This window comes from Clarias gariepinus, chromosome 3 (genome assembly GCF_024256425.1).
Source record: "Clarias gariepinus isolate MV-2021 ecotype Netherlands chromosome 3, CGAR_prim_01v2, whole genome shotgun sequence".
Lineage (NCBI taxonomy): Eukaryota > Metazoa > Chordata > Actinopteri > Siluriformes > Clariidae > Clarias > Clarias gariepinus.
The window spans coordinates 13,639,661-13,655,128 of NC_071102.1; the positions used below are offsets into that span (position 1 = coordinate 13,639,661).

Below are 15,468 nucleotides of genomic sequence, written 5' to 3' on the forward strand. Positions count from 1 at the left end.
GTTGCTTAAATAGTTGACAATTCTGGTTAAATTAAACTGATCCACATTGTTCTAGTCACACTGATCAGCATTGTTTTACTGATCATTGAGTCATTGCTTAGGAGTGCTGTAGTGGTCTGTGATTGGTTGCTGGAGAATGATGCTGATCAGTGATTTTATGCTGGGGAATTGAATGGTTGCTTAGGAGCAGTGCTGGTCAGTGATTGGTTGCTGGGGAACGATGATGGTCAGTGATTGGTTGCTGGGGAACGATGCTGATCGGTCATTGGTTGTGGTGGAGCAATGCTGATCGGTGAATGGTTGCGGTGGAACGATGCTGGTTAATGATTTGTTGGTAGGATCAATGCTAGTTAATAATTTGTTGCTAAGAAACAATGCTGATCTTTGATTAATTGCTGTGGAACGATGCTAAACGGTGATTGGTTGGTCATGAACGATGCTGATTGGTGATTGATTGCTGTGGAACGATGCTGATCATTGATAAAGCACAAATTTTGTGAGATCATGCAAAGAAAAAATTCCAGATCATTTCTCAGTTGTTAGACCAATGGGGACACTATTATTATTGTTTTTTTTTTTTTTTAATAAATAAAATGGTACATAAACATGATTTATACTAACAATAAGATTTAATAATGAATTAATATTTATAAAAGTTTTAAAGAAACACTAGGTTTAAGTTGCAACAGTGATTGACTCCTGCAAAACAATGCTAATCAGTGATTGGTTGCGGGGAACAATGCTGGGTAATGATTATTTGTTGGGGAACAATGTTGATCACTAAATGGTTGTTTAGGAGCAGTGCTGGTCAGTGTTTAGTTGTTCAGGAGCAGTGCTGGTCAGTGATTGGTTGTTTAGGAACAATGTGGATCAGTGGTTATTTGCTGGAAAACAGTGCCGGTCAGTGATTGGCTGTTGGGGAATATAGGTTTGTGCAACAGAAGACAAGGTTTATAAGTTGGTTGTTATTACCAGCTATTTCTCTCCATGATGTTCTCTTTCAGATGGGATGGGGTGATCTAGGTGTATTTGGCGAGCCTTCTAAAGAGACCCCATATCTGGATATGATGGCCTCTCAGGGGATGCTGTTCCCCAACTTCTACACTGCGAATCCGCTATGTTCTCCATGTATGTATGCTAATGTGTCAGACTTGCCTTTTACATTTCTCAGGGGATTTAGACTAAGCCTTGAGAACTTAAAAAAAACCACAGAAATCTGCACAGCTGGAATTTACATGTTGGTCTCTTTACATCTTTAACCTTCTGCTGTGGGATAAGAGTTTAGCTTCCTTTATGTAAACAGATGTGTGGATATCTTACAGTGTTTAGTATTCAGTGGATATTATATGTTAAGCAAAAGTGAAAACACACTGTTAATACAAACACTTGCTGTAGTACCTTTACTGTGATTTTCACAAATTTGTATTTTTACTGGATGAAGATTGGGGTCTGTATTCACAAAAATATTTTCCAATCTGCTTCTTCTCTGCTACTGGACTGTGTGTGTCAGGACATACTTGTTCTATTTTTCTTTGTTTAAATATATAAAGTTTAATATTAGTGAAGGAAGCACGTCAGTAAAGAATAACAGGTACATAAAAACATATGATTTGTTCAAAATGACTGACAATAAAAAAAAAATATATATATATATACACACACACACACACACACATCAGTGGAAAGTCATGCTGTACAATATAACCTAATTTAATAATAACATAATTTTAACAACAGTGACATAGTGGTTAGCACTGAGGCCTGGCATATGCAGGATCGAGGGGTCCGTGTGCCTGGAGTTTGCATGTTCTCCCCCGTGCTTGGTGGGTTTCCTCTGGGTACTCCAGTTTCCTCCCAAACTCAAAAGACATGTTGATTAGGCTAATTGGCGTTTCCAAATTGCCCGTTGTGTGTGTCTGCATGCACTGCAATGTATTGTACCCCATCTTGTCTCAAGTCTTTAGGGTAGGCTTCAGGCCCATCGTTACCCTGTACACAGAATAAATGGATAGAAAATGAATAAATAAATTAGTAATTTCAGCATAATAAATGTTCGTGGTGAATAAATAGTAAAAGTAAAAAAATTAAAGAAAACCTTAGTATGACTATTATAGTAAAAAAAGAGAGTAAATTATTAACTCTTATAACAACGCCCTCCCCCAATATCCAATCCAGGATTCTACTCAATGTCAGATGTATTATTAATATGATTAATGTATATTAAATATACATTATCTATATAACCAGCCTTCATAATTGTGGAGATTGTTGGAGAGGACTTTAAAAGAAGACCAGTTAAACCAGTTAACCCAGATGTGTGTTTTCTGTAGGGGACATGATCTCCTTATCATGTAACAGATACTCCCAGTTTATCTGCATTGCTGTATTTCAGTAATGGAGTTGTCAACCTTGATCTCTTATAATTTTACACACAAGCTCTCTAATCATTGCACTCTAAATGATGACCTACTATGGTTTAGAACTAGTAATTACTGAGTAATGTTTGCTTTTTGAGATATTTGTAAAAAATTTATCAGGCTGAAAAACCCGCAGTACAATTTTTTCGCTCGGGTGCAAAATTGATTCATTATTTTTTTTTCTCAATGCATTTCAAAAGTTAAAACTATTCCAGACCTTCCTTTAGAACTGACTTTGGTCAGTTTATTACACTCTCGAGGCAGCGGGAGAGGGAGGAAGACAGAACCCATTATGATAATGCCGTTAATGCTCTCACTATTGAAATGTGCAAATGGCCCGTAATTTGGGAATTTAAAGGTAGCTTTAATGCATAAGATGAACCATTAGCCCGTTTTCAGTTGTAATTAATATTTAAGCAAATAAGGTGTAATCAGTTGTTAATCTGGTCAGTGTGAGACGAGGGCGCCTGGAGGACGTCTTCTGCTCTGTACCTGGTGTTCTGCATTAGTGCCGTGGAGACGGCGTTCTGCCTCCAAGCCTTAATTAAAATTTTAATCACGTAGTAGATAAGAAGAAGAAGGCAGCCTAATCACAATATGCAGGATAAGGACATATTAAGGATGTCTCCAGTTTTGTCTTTCTCTTTTGAAAACGAGGCTTGCATGTTGATTTTCTGACTTTATACCTATTACTAAATTTCCCTAGAGAAAGCCCTTACCTTTCAGCCACATTTTAAACTTGCAGGCAAGTCTCTGTAGTAATATATTTCCTTCATGCTTGAGAAGCTTTTAATGATTGATGGCAGATTTTACATGTTCTTACTGAAATGTCTTTCATTCCTGAATTCTCCAGCCAGAGCGGCGTTGCTTACAGGGCGTCTTCCAATCCGGAATGGATTCTACACTACCAACGCACATGCCAGGAATGGTATGACCCACTATCAAAAAATCATCATATATCATGAGATAAAACATGACAATAAATGTGGATATATTGGGAAAATAACTAGTCAATTTAATTAGTACATCCAGAAATTATTTATTCCTCTCATAACAGAGTTATTTAATAATTAGTGCATTGTTTTTTGCGTCAAGTAAAGATGTCCACGAAATGAGTTGGTTTATATTATGATTTAATAAAGATGGGAATCACCAGGGACCACCTAATACGAAATTATCACGATACCCAAGTGCCGATTTGATTTATATTGTAATTCTGAAGTATCACGTTTTTTTACAATCCTAAACAAGCTTAGCAAATAATTTGCTCCTGCTTCCTGCTACACAGAATGCTGTGCCGCCTGCCAATGCATGAATTATTGAGGAACTGCAACATTTTCCCACCAATTTCCCATTAGGTAGTCCCCGACTTACAAACGAGTTCCATTCTGGGAGCATGTTCATAAGTCCGATTTGTTCTTAATTCCGACAAAATGAGTATTATACGGCTGACACGAATATATAAGGAAATTAATCTTACAGTGAAATGTTGTCTCTGCCCTTTAGACATTGTCTTTAGACATCTTTTACATTCACTTACCCACTGAAAATGTTGTATAAAATTGTAAATATTGCTATTTGGTGCACAAAAGTGTCTATTTTTTGAATAATACACATGAGCTGCTTGCCTTATTAAACCTGAAGTAGAACCACGGTCCGTTCGTATTTGCGGAATTTTGTAACTTTAATGTTTGGATGTTCGGATGTTCATTAGCTAAATCTAAGTATGGTGTATCTCACGCAGCCTATACCCCGCAAGAGGTCGTGGGAGGTATTACGAAGGATGAGATCCTGTTGCCAGAGATCTTAAAAAAACAAGGCTATGTCAGCAAGATCGTTGGGAAGTGGTGAGTGTTTTTGTATATTGTTCTCCTTTCCAGAGGAAGTCCAAAGGGTGGCACATCAGTACAGAATGTGTCATCTTTTATTTCTGACTGGTTCTGCTGTCTATTTACATTCTCTCTCTTTTCGTTGTCGCTCAGCAAGGTTACTTATTATTATTGTGTTTATTATGCTTTTGCTTCAACCACGAGGTGAAGGAATGTTTCGAAAGCTTTTGCTTCCATCTGAGATTCTTGTTTGAGATATAGCAATCAATGAGCAGTGATTTATTTTTGAGGGTCAAGCGCACAAATAAGTAACCAGACAGACTAGACTTTCTCATCAATTCCGTTGGCATCGAGTTCTACTTGTTTTTTTTCCTCCCTGATTTAGTAATTGGCAAATGCCCATCTGCCCTTGGCTCTTCAGTATCAAGGAGGCATGTGAAGACTTATGATACTCATGCTGCACCCATGATTGGCTAGTGGTGCTCTGATTGATACAGAAGACTAAGTATGGCCAATTTTGCTTTACGCTCTGACCACAGATGGCTTTAGGATTCAAGCTCCCTATCTCACTTTGACATGCCAAACAGTTTTCTGTTGCGCCACTAGAAAGCCATGATGTTCCTACTGTTTTTATTGAGCTCCTTATGTGCTCATATGAATAACAAAAATATTCACATAAACGTGAGTTGCTTGTTTGACTTGACACTGTGCAAATTAATTAGTACTGTCAAACTATATAACTGCACGAGGTGGTATCAAAAAGTTTTGCGATTCGCATGCCATAGATCCGGGCGCTTTTGCCGTACGTCCTCCCTCAGACACTGTAAAACCTGGCAGTAGAATTCACTATTGACGGTCTGGGCCCTGGAGATTACTTCTTGGTGTACAGTTCACCGAATGTCAAAGACGTTGAGCATGCACTTGGTCGAGCTGCAGACCTGTCGCGCCTTTTTAGTAGTAGAGATGATGGACTCTTTCACTGTGAAGACATCTCAGGGTCGGACCCGTACAGCCAAGTTTTGTCACCGTTAATGATCATCGACATGAAGGACGGGTCATCCCTAGGCAGGGATATTCTTGGCAGGCGTAGATGCCATGTTACTTCTGGGTCAGCAGCCTGGGGACAAACTTGGCAGCAATGCGGCGCAAATCACGTCAGAATTGCCTAGACTGTTGTGTTGTACACACAGACAGTGGCAACAATGTTATGGATTGTTGATGATCATCATGCACAAGTTGCCGAATGGTTTCGACATTTTTGGGGGTTGGCTTGTTGAAGTTCTTCAGAATTTCACGTACGGCCTTTCTTCTAATTTGCTGTTTCGATGAAATCACAGATGTGGTAAAGTCAGAACAAAAACAGTTACACAGCTCCTGATGTACACAGGAAAATGTCTTTTGGCACACTGACTTACGAAGGTCGGTACTCCGCATGACCGCATGCAGCCATGTGCTCCCATCTGTTGGCATGTTATAAAACTACTGTAGTCTCAAAACTTTTTGATACCTTCTTGTATTCCTGTTTTTAAATTTTTTTTTACAATATGGCAATTTTGTGTGATATAATTTTAAAATTTCTATTTATATATTGGAGCTTATTTTACACAAGGAGCTTTGTTCAGAACAAGAAAAAAAAAAGTGCCAATATTTTCGAAATAAAAAATTTTCTGATGTAAACTTTCAATCTATATTTGACACAGGCATCTTGGACACCAAAAGCAGCACCTGCCCCTAGAGCACGGTTTTGACCAGTTCTTCGGTTCTCCACACTGCCATTTTGGACCCAATAACCAAAGTGTCCGTCCCAACATCCCGGTTTATAACGGCTCCGAAATGATTGGAAGGTATGTATGTAACTCGCACACTTCACACTCGCACAGACTTGCACTCCTGTCTGAAAATGTCTACTTAGAGACGATAACCTTCGATTATTCCTAAATTTTTTGGCTTCCACCCTGGATAAATTCATCGTTTATTTTCTTGGCTTGTGTTTCTGCCAGCTGTGTTCGGATCCCCCATTATCTGTCTGTTTGTTCTCCCAAACCAGCCATATGTGCATTCAGGGTCATTGCTTCTAGCAAGTGTGCTGCTTTTTTGCTTAGCAGTGGGTTTAATGAGCGTAGCGTATCCGAGCTTGGCCAGACGAATACACACAAACACACGAACATACACACACACACACCCAGGAGACGGCAGGTTGCTTTGACAGTGTGTTAGGACACCTGGAACAGCCAGAGCATGAGAACTGGCGAGGCAGTAACACGCATCCTTTGCTCACACACATAACACAGCCCGGGCTCTTCAGAGACTCGCTGTGTGCCTCGCTAAATTCGGTTCTTAATCACTCTTTGGAAAAACACTCTTCAGCAAGCTGCTGTTCAGAACAAAACCTCAGTGTAGTGTGAAATTTACTCGAAAGTAGAATGCTCGCTCATGAGAACGAAGTGTAGAACTAAGCTAGGCTGTGTTCCAGCACAACCTTGTTGACTTCCCCTTTTCTCAGTCCCAACTTAAGGACTATTATAGTAGTTTATTAGCACAGCTGAAGTCTGTTAGATGACTATTTGGAAGCCTGAGGTATCAAGTCAACGTAATTGTTGACTTTATGAGCAAAACCTGAGAAGGCATTGCAAACAGGCTTTTTTCCCCCAAAAAAAAAAACACTTTAAAAGTGCATTAATGCATTATTGTCCAGACTGAACAAACAGCATACATATAACTCATACAAATAGCCTTTAATTGCTGATTAAGCTGAGTTCAGAATAAATAAACCAAGGATTATCCTGGTCACTGAAGTCTTTTATGCATCTCTGGTAAAGTCTGCTTCTGCTACAGTACACACACTACACACTTTCGCTACAACAGGCCCCTTGTAGGTTGCAGTTACTATATGAAGGTCATTCAGGTCATGTGAAAACATTTAAAGGTCGTTGTGTTTTGCAGGTATTATGAGGAATTTAAAATTGACAGGAAGACTGGGGAGTCAGACTTCACACAGCGATTATTAAAGGTGAGTTTTAAAATTAAAATCATGTAAATCTCTATCCTAAAAGTCCCCCTGGGTGGCAGAAGTAGTTTTTAGCTATGGGTTTGTCATCACAATGTGGCCTGAAAATCTGGATCCATACAGCGAATGCTTTTCGGCCTCTGGTTTGTGTGCATCTTCTCTCTTTGCTTGGTGGGTTTCATCAGGGTTGTCTAGTTTCGTTTCACAGTCCAAAGACATGCAGATTAGGCGAATTAGTAATTCTAAATTGCTTGTAGTGTGTGAGTGCACCCTGCCCAGGATTGGCACCCCTGCCCAGTGTCCCAGGCTCCAGCCAATCGACCCAGCCACCCCAAGGACGAGACATTACTACTGCTGTTTCTCTACTGTGCTGATTCTCTTACGTCTGATTTTACAGGAAGCATTGGACTTCATCTCACACCAAAACACAGCCCATCAGCCATTTTTTCTCTACTGGGCCCCAGACGCTACACACGGGCCAGTTTATGCTTCCAAGGAATTCCTGGGTCGAAGTCAGCGAGGAAGGTAAGATCCAGATCGTACTCCGTTATAAGTCTGATACTATGTACACTTATACTGTGTCTAGTAAACTGTTATTAAACAAAGATGAAAATATTTTAAAACACAGCATATGTAGCATATATACCTAAAACATAGTGTATGGAATTTTGTATATAAAACTGTGTTTTTGTATTAAAAACTACACAGCCTGGCCAAAATTTAATATTATCTAATATAAAATATCTAATATTTTGCTAGACCATTGATTACGGGGCACATTTTCCATGGCAGTGTTTCAACAACTGCATGATTTCTGATTCCCTCCTTCTGATTGTCTCCTCTTTCACAGTCCTGCGTCCTGGAATATGTCCTGTCCTATCAGGGAAGAGAAAATAGATAGATGTGATAACCTGACATTCAGATCATCAGCTGACTTTTTTTAATTGTCACACAAGTTTGCTGAGTTTAGACCAGACTAACAGAAGCAACAGCTGATTATAACACTGCGTCCAGAGGATTGTACTGAGCATGATGGGTGCATCACTCCACTCTTTGCAATTTCCTTCTTACTCATCAGACCATCAGACTTTTTCTATTGTTCCAAAGTCCATTATTTATGCTCCCTAGCAACTTAACTAAGTGTTTGGTTGAATTCTGTACATTATTTGACGTGGTTGTTTAAAAAATGAGAAGCTACTCACTTACATTAGTTAGTGTTAAAAGAATTGGTGCCAGCTGAAACATATTAATCACTGCTGTAATTATTCAGTCATGGGGTCTTTTAAATCCAGATGGCACTTTTTATATATTTTTTTTTAGCCCTGCAGTGTAATTCTTTGTGGCACTCTATAGCATTATAAGTAAGACAAGCTGATTGAAATTGACAGTTTGATAGACAGCTGATTTGCTAGACGGTGTTTGAGCTAAGAGCAACCTGGTCAGCTTGGTCAACCCGGGGTGTTCAAGTAAACCAGCTAGTTTTCCTTTCTGTAGCAAAACAAGGAGGATGTGTTATCCAAGGTGCCATGTAACCTGTTGCATAATCTGTATCTGAACATTAAAGTAAATCAACCCATTTGGCACCTTCGATATGCTGGCCGATACATTGGATTGCAAGTTCTAGGATGGTCCAGTTTACAGGTTTTTGTCCTCCAGCCTCCACAACAGTTTTTTTTTTTTTTTTTAGATTTTAAAAACTAATTAAAGATTTAAAAATTCACATAAAATGATTTTCAATCCAAAGGTGACTGTAGTGCATATGTTTGTAAGAGCAACACTTTCTGACATCAATGCAAGGAGCCAAAACTATTTCTGTAATCATATAGGTGATTTATATCTTGTGATGTTCTAAATGTTTGAGAGGAATCGAAGAAATGCAGAAGAGAAGTAGATAAATATTGGGAAATATTTAAAATTGCTTAAATGTAATGTTGATTTTCAGTGCGGTGGTGAGAGTGAGAAAAAAAGGCATACTTTACTGTGGTTGGCAGTAATAATTTAGTGTTCCTTATGAGATCTTAGATCTTCCTTAGCAGGCAGGGTCTCAGAATATTAAATGAGGGCAGAGAGAACCTGCTTCAGTCCCTTTTTCTCTATTATATTTAGTCCCAGTGCTTTAGTCTCAACTCTCGCATTATGATTAGTTCTAGTGCTTTCAACCCAATTCCTCCCCTGGGATTAGTTCCAATACCCCTTTTGTGATTAGTCCCAGTGCTTCCGTCCCAACTTCTCCGTTGGTATTAGTCCCAGTGCTTTCGTCCCAACTCCTCCATTGTGATTATTCCCAGTGCTTTTGTCCCAACTTCTCCGTTGGGATTATTCCCAGTGCTTTCATCCCTATTCCCAGTGCTTTTGTCCCAGGTCCTCCTTTGAGATTAGTCCCAGTGCTTTTGTCCCAAGTCCTCCATTGGGATTAGTTCCAGTGCTTTCGGCCCAGCTCTTCCAATGTAATTAGACCCAGTTCTTTCTCCCAACTCCTCTATTGGGATTAGTTCCAGTGCTTTAGTCTCAGCTACTATTGGGGTTAGTCCTAGTGCTTTAGTCCCAACTTCTTTATTGTGATTACTTCCAGTGCTTTTGTCTCAGTTTCTCTATTGAGATTAGTCCCAGTGATTTGGTCCTAATTCATCCATTATGATTATATTTACTAATAAATGATTTTTGTTTTTATATTTGTGAATTTGTATTTTTGTTGTCCTTTATGTATATTTTATTTAAAGAGACTGCTGTAATGTGCTGTTGATGCTATAGTAAATGTAGATTTATTAATTTTTTTAAGCATTCCCATTTTGGTCTATTTGCGAGACCTGAAATGTCTGATGCTGTGTTTTTGTAGCTATGGTGATGCTGTGATGGAGCTGGACTACAGTGTGGGAAAGATTCTGACTCAGCTAGTAAAACTTGGCATCGAAAGAAACACTTTTGTCTTCTTCACTTCCGATAACGGTGCTGCACTGACGTCTGGACCATGGCAAAGTGAGAAGCTAGAAAACTTGACACAGTTCCTCTGTGTTGCTTTCTGTGTCTCCTAATGTGGCTCTCCCCAGGGCTTATCAGTATGCTCGTGCTTGTTTTCTAATGGTGTTTTCAGGTGGTAGTAACGGCCCGTTCCTGTGTGGAAAGGAGACGACTTTTGAGGGAGGGATGAGGGAGCCCGCTATAGCTTGGTGGCCCGGACGCATCCCAGCAGGCACGGTGCGAATTACAGCATGCTTTATTATGTATTAATTTATTTATATATTTTTTGGTATTTTGGTCCATCCACATGCCATCCAGCACATCAGGTGACTGATGATCCCCAACCTGGTGGTATATCGGTTGTTTCTATGGTAGTTACTTGAGGGGTCGGGTTGCCATTCACACACTGCGGGCAATTTGGAAACGCCAATTAGCCTACCCTGCATGACTTTTGGACAGTGGGAGGAAACCGGAGTACTTGAAGGAAACCCACCAAGCATGCAGAGAACATGCAAACTCCATGCACATAGACCCGAGTCGGGAATCAAACCCGTGCCCTGGAGGTGCAAAGCGACAGTGCTAACCACCGTGCCGCCACGTTTTATTATTAGACAGTACTAATTCGATATCATTTTCTCAGGCTTACGCTAAATTTGAAAGAAAAGCAATGTCTTTCCAAACTTAAAACATTAATCAAGACTGGGAATTGTAACATAAAATTGTGACAGTTAACATGTATAATAAGGATAATAATTTAGTCACTACAGCACGATGTTGCCGCGCTAACCAGAGGAAAAGAAATGTGTCACAAATCTGTTTATTTATTCAGCAGTTAGTGAATGCTTTTGGTTTTAATCCTCTAAGCAATCCTTCTCGATTGTTTTGACTGTTGAATCAGTGTTAATGGCCTCATCAGGTATTGTAATTCAATCCCTCTTCTCAAAGGAACGCACCGGAATCTCCTGCCTTTTTGACAAAGATACAAAAAAGGCAGCTTCTTTTTTTGTTTTACAGCATAACTTAGTCTGTCTGTGTGCCCTCTTTCTCTCTCGCTCGCTCTCTGTTTCTCTATCTCGTTCTCTCTCTCTCTCCTCTGGCTGAGAGGAAGCCTTCCTTTACTGATCCGCTAAAGCTGCACGTTCTGCAAATGACTTTTAATTGTATTATGTGCGGCTGCGAGACAGCACTGAGGCGCGGGGTGGGGATTTTTTTTTTGGAGGATCTGGAATGGTGTCTGCGAGCTGCGTTAAGCTCTGCCCCCGGCTCGTATCTGACGGGTGTGCAGGACTCTGATAGCGCAGAGAGGGATTGGGAACGTCTTAAGCGGCTAATCTGTTTGTGTGTTTGCCGAGGTTGGATTGAGCTGTAATGAGGGCTTCTATATCTGAATATGCCAGGCGTGCAGGATAAAGGACAGGCAGGGGAAGAGGAGGAGGGGTGAGTGGGTCGCGTGTGTGTATGTGTGTGTCTGTCTGTCTGGTCGCATGTGGAAGGCTAGAAGTTGGCAGCAGAGGGAAGTTTTGTTCCTGTGGATGCCAGGTGTTCAGGGAATGATAGAGTGGTGGAGGGGAGGAGTGGTGGAGTGGAGGGCAGTGCCAGGGCAAGCAGGTGTTCCACACTGTTAAAATTTGCCCGCCAGCTGCAGAGTAAACCTGACCCAGCTTTCAGATTCTGGCTCTGCTTCCTCATATGGGATACACTGATACCAGGGCTGTTTCTGGACCTCGTGCCTTAAAGCTGTGCATTATATAATAGGCAGAAGGTGAAATGTGTCATAGTCGGATATGTCGTTTTGTAAAAACTGTAAAATATTAGTAGGTAATACTGTAGAACTGAACATAGCTGGTGGGGTGATTATGGTGTTTCTTTGACGTCGTCTAGACGCAATGAAGATTGAAGGGGGATAAAGTTAAAAAGAAAAATTGGGGGGCTTTTTGGGGTTTTACCATGTTTAAAAAGTTGCTCAAATCAGCTGACTGGTTGGAATCTGCTGCCATTAGGATGCCTAAGCACGGGGCCATCACACGACATTTCGCTGCATGGCTCATACACACTTGCACGTATATATTTAGAGCTGAACAACATTCGCACTGCATGTCCTACATCTACATCTAAGCATTTGGCAGACGCCCTTATCCAGAGCGACTTACATTTTTTATCTCATTATACATCTGAGCAGTTGAGGGTTAAGGGCCTTGCTCAAGGGCCCAATAGTGGCAACTTGGTGGTTGTGGGGTTTGAACCTGGGATCTTCCGAACCGTAGTCCAATGCCTTAACCACTGAGCTACCCCTGACACGGTGTGATGCTTTTTTTCCTTCCAGCATCTGGGGCTTTTTGAGGATCTTGACATAAAATTTCTCCTATTCTGAATTTTTTTTTATTTTATATTATTTTTCTAATACACCCAGAGGGGTGATGGTGCAGGGTGCTTGGGCCCAGTCATCGTTGCTTGCAACTATACTGAACAAAAATATAAACAAATAAACAAAATAACCATATCTCTCAAATATTGTTCACAAATCTGTCAAAATCCGTTACGATGAAGAACTGGAGTCAAGTCGAGACCCCAATGAGGACGACGAGCATGCAGATGAGCTTCCCTGAGACTGTTCCTGACAGTTTGTGCAGAAATTCTTTGGTTATGCACTCCGATTGTTTCAGCAGCTGTCCGAGTGGCTGGTCTCAGACGATCATGGAGGTGAACATGCTGAATGTGAAGGACCTGGGCTGGTGTGGTTACACGTCGTCTGCGGTTGTGAGGCTGGTTGGATGTACTGCCAAATCCTCTGAAACACCTTTGGAGACGGATTATGGTAGAGAAATGAACATTCAATTCACGAGCAACAGCTCTGGTGGACATTCCTGCTGTCAGCATGCCAATTGCACGCTCCCTCAAAACTTGCGACATCTGTGGCATTGTGCTGTGTGATTCAACTGAACCTTTCAAAATGGCCTTTTACAGGTGGCCAGTCTAAGGCACACCTGTGCAATAATCATGCTGTCTAATCAGCATCTTGATATGGCACACCTGTGAGGTGGGATGGATTATCTCGGCAAAGGAGAAGTGCTCACTACCACAGATTTCGACAGATTTTTGAACAATATTTGAAAGATATGGTTATTTTGTGTATGTAGAAAATGTTTCAGATCTTTGAGTTTATCTCATAAAAAATGGGAGCAAAAACAAAAGTGTTGCGTTTATATTTTTGTTCACCCATTTATTAAAAAAAAAAAAAAGACCATAGACCCGATTGATTCATGATTATATATCATGAATCTTTAGAAACATAACTCATAATATTCTTTTTAGATAGAAATTGCTCTCTGCTTTAATATTATGTAATTACATGGAGTTAATGTCTACGGCTGTGTGCATTTGAGTGCATTAAACGTAACGTGATCTCAATATAAATACTCCTGACCGGCCCCTTTCTTCAGTCGCTTTTTAAGCAGGTTATAATCTACCCACTATGGATGCATATCCAATGCATTTTTTTTAGCATCGTGCTCGATCCAGAATGCTCACTGAATTCCAGACGTAGCAGGCTTGCCGTCTGGATGCCAACTGAAGACCGAGTTGGCTCAGGATGTGATGGAACGGGTTGGCAGAGGAACGCCAGCCAGCTCAGCATTCCCACATATGGACAGGGAGGATGCGAGGAGGAGGAGGAGGAGAGCTGAGCCGCAGTCAGCCCCATAGCTGCCAGCCCCATCGCTTAGGCTCGCTTTATCAGCTGAGCCTCAGAGCTGGAGTGAATTAGACAGGGATAGCAGGTCTGTCTCCTTAGATAACTTCCACCAGGATTTAGCCAAGGCATATGCATACACAGTCAAGAATAAAGCGATAAAAGAGGGGGAAAAGGAACAATTTAAAGAAATGTCCTCTTCTCCCCCCCCCCCTTTGTTTTTTTTATGTTTTTTTTTTTTTCATCAATGTATTTCTTTGCCTGTTGAGTTGGATAAGATTTGCTGGTGGTAGTAGGTAGTCAACTTTATTAATTGTCTTCTTTGATTTCTCCTTTCCCTGCATGTGTATGTGTGTGTGTGTGTGTGTGTGTATGTATGTGTATATATATATATATATATATATATATATATATATATATATATATAATGGAATGTGCCAGGCGGATGGAGAGAATAGAGAATTCACAGAGGCTGAGGCGGGTTATGTGTGCGTATGTGAAAGAGTGTGTGTATAGTGTGTGTGAGTGAGTGCGCGCGCTCGCCACACAGCCAGCTGCTCCAGGTTGATAGCACTATCTGATTGTGAGCGTGCCGTCTCCCTCAAAGGGCCGCTCAGGAGAGAATGGAATAGAAGATCAAGGATGACAGCGAAAAAATGGCATTTTATCGGAAAATAGTTCAAAGTTTATAAATAAAATAAAGCTTTATTTTGTGCCGCGACTGGCGAAGGGAGATAAAACTGCAGCTCCAACGTCTCCTGTCTCCCCTTTTCCTCTCTTTCTCTTTCTCCCTCCCTCATTCCCTTACACCCGGCCTCTTCAGTCCTCATTTATAGAGCAGTTTGTGTGATGTATAATAACGCTGAGCCTGAGATTAGAGAGGACTGGAGAAGCGCATCATCAGGGCCCCATGGACAGAATCCTTTTATGCTTTCCTGTTGGGTTTCATGGAGAGGGTGTAAATATGTGTGAGAGCATGCGGTGGTGTATTGTAGCTTGCATGATCAGGAATCACCAGACTCGTTTCTCATCCTTTACTCTGATCAGGCTTTCTAAAGGCCATGATAGTTTTAAAAAAAGAGGGAAAAAGAATTAACATTTGCACAGCTGAAATGCAACATGCACTCGATGCTTAGAGTAAAATCCAAAAGAGAGTTGATATTTCTATATTTTAAATTGTGACTACATTGTCATAGGCATCGCTGTTGCGTAGACTTGTGATATTGCTTATTCAATAACTAAACCAGGAAAACAAGTGTCATTCAGGATTTCAGGTCAATCATTTCAGGTTTAAAGACGGTAGGGGAGAGTGTGATTGCATTACCAGCTGTGTAGGCATGAATGAAAACTCAGCTGGATGTTGGATTTTTTAGGTGATTCTACATATAGCCGAGCAACTGAATTGATTATATAATTTAATCGATCATTAGTTGGTCAATTCGAATTTATTTTTTATTTTTTTATTTGGATACAGTGCCGGTCCCAAGTCTGGAGGGTTGGGAGGATTGCGTCGGGAAGGCTATCCAGGGTAAAACCAAATTGTTTTGCGAATCACTTGGTCCACTTTGG

The 15,468-nt window shown here is 40.6% G+C and overlaps 1 protein-coding gene across 1 annotated transcript in view; it reads left to right on the forward strand.

Annotated features, from left to right (window-relative positions):
* galns (galactosamine (N-acetyl)-6-sulfatase) overlaps nt 1-15,468 on the forward strand; it is a 38,087-nt gene that overhangs the window by 1,416 nt on the left and 21,203 nt on the right. The window contains exons 2-9 of the mRNA XM_053493326.1: nt 1,005-1,128; nt 3,271-3,345; nt 4,162-4,264; nt 5,947-6,090; nt 7,190-7,256; nt 7,651-7,778; nt 10,090-10,229; nt 10,345-10,448. Coding sequence (XP_053349301.1) covers nt 1,005-1,128; nt 3,271-3,345; nt 4,162-4,264; nt 5,947-6,090; nt 7,190-7,256; nt 7,651-7,778; nt 10,090-10,229; nt 10,345-10,448 — 885 coding nt within the window. The remainder of the gene's footprint in view (nt 1-1,004; nt 1,129-3,270; nt 3,346-4,161; nt 4,265-5,946; nt 6,091-7,189; nt 7,257-7,650; nt 7,779-10,089; nt 10,230-10,344; nt 10,449-15,468) is intronic.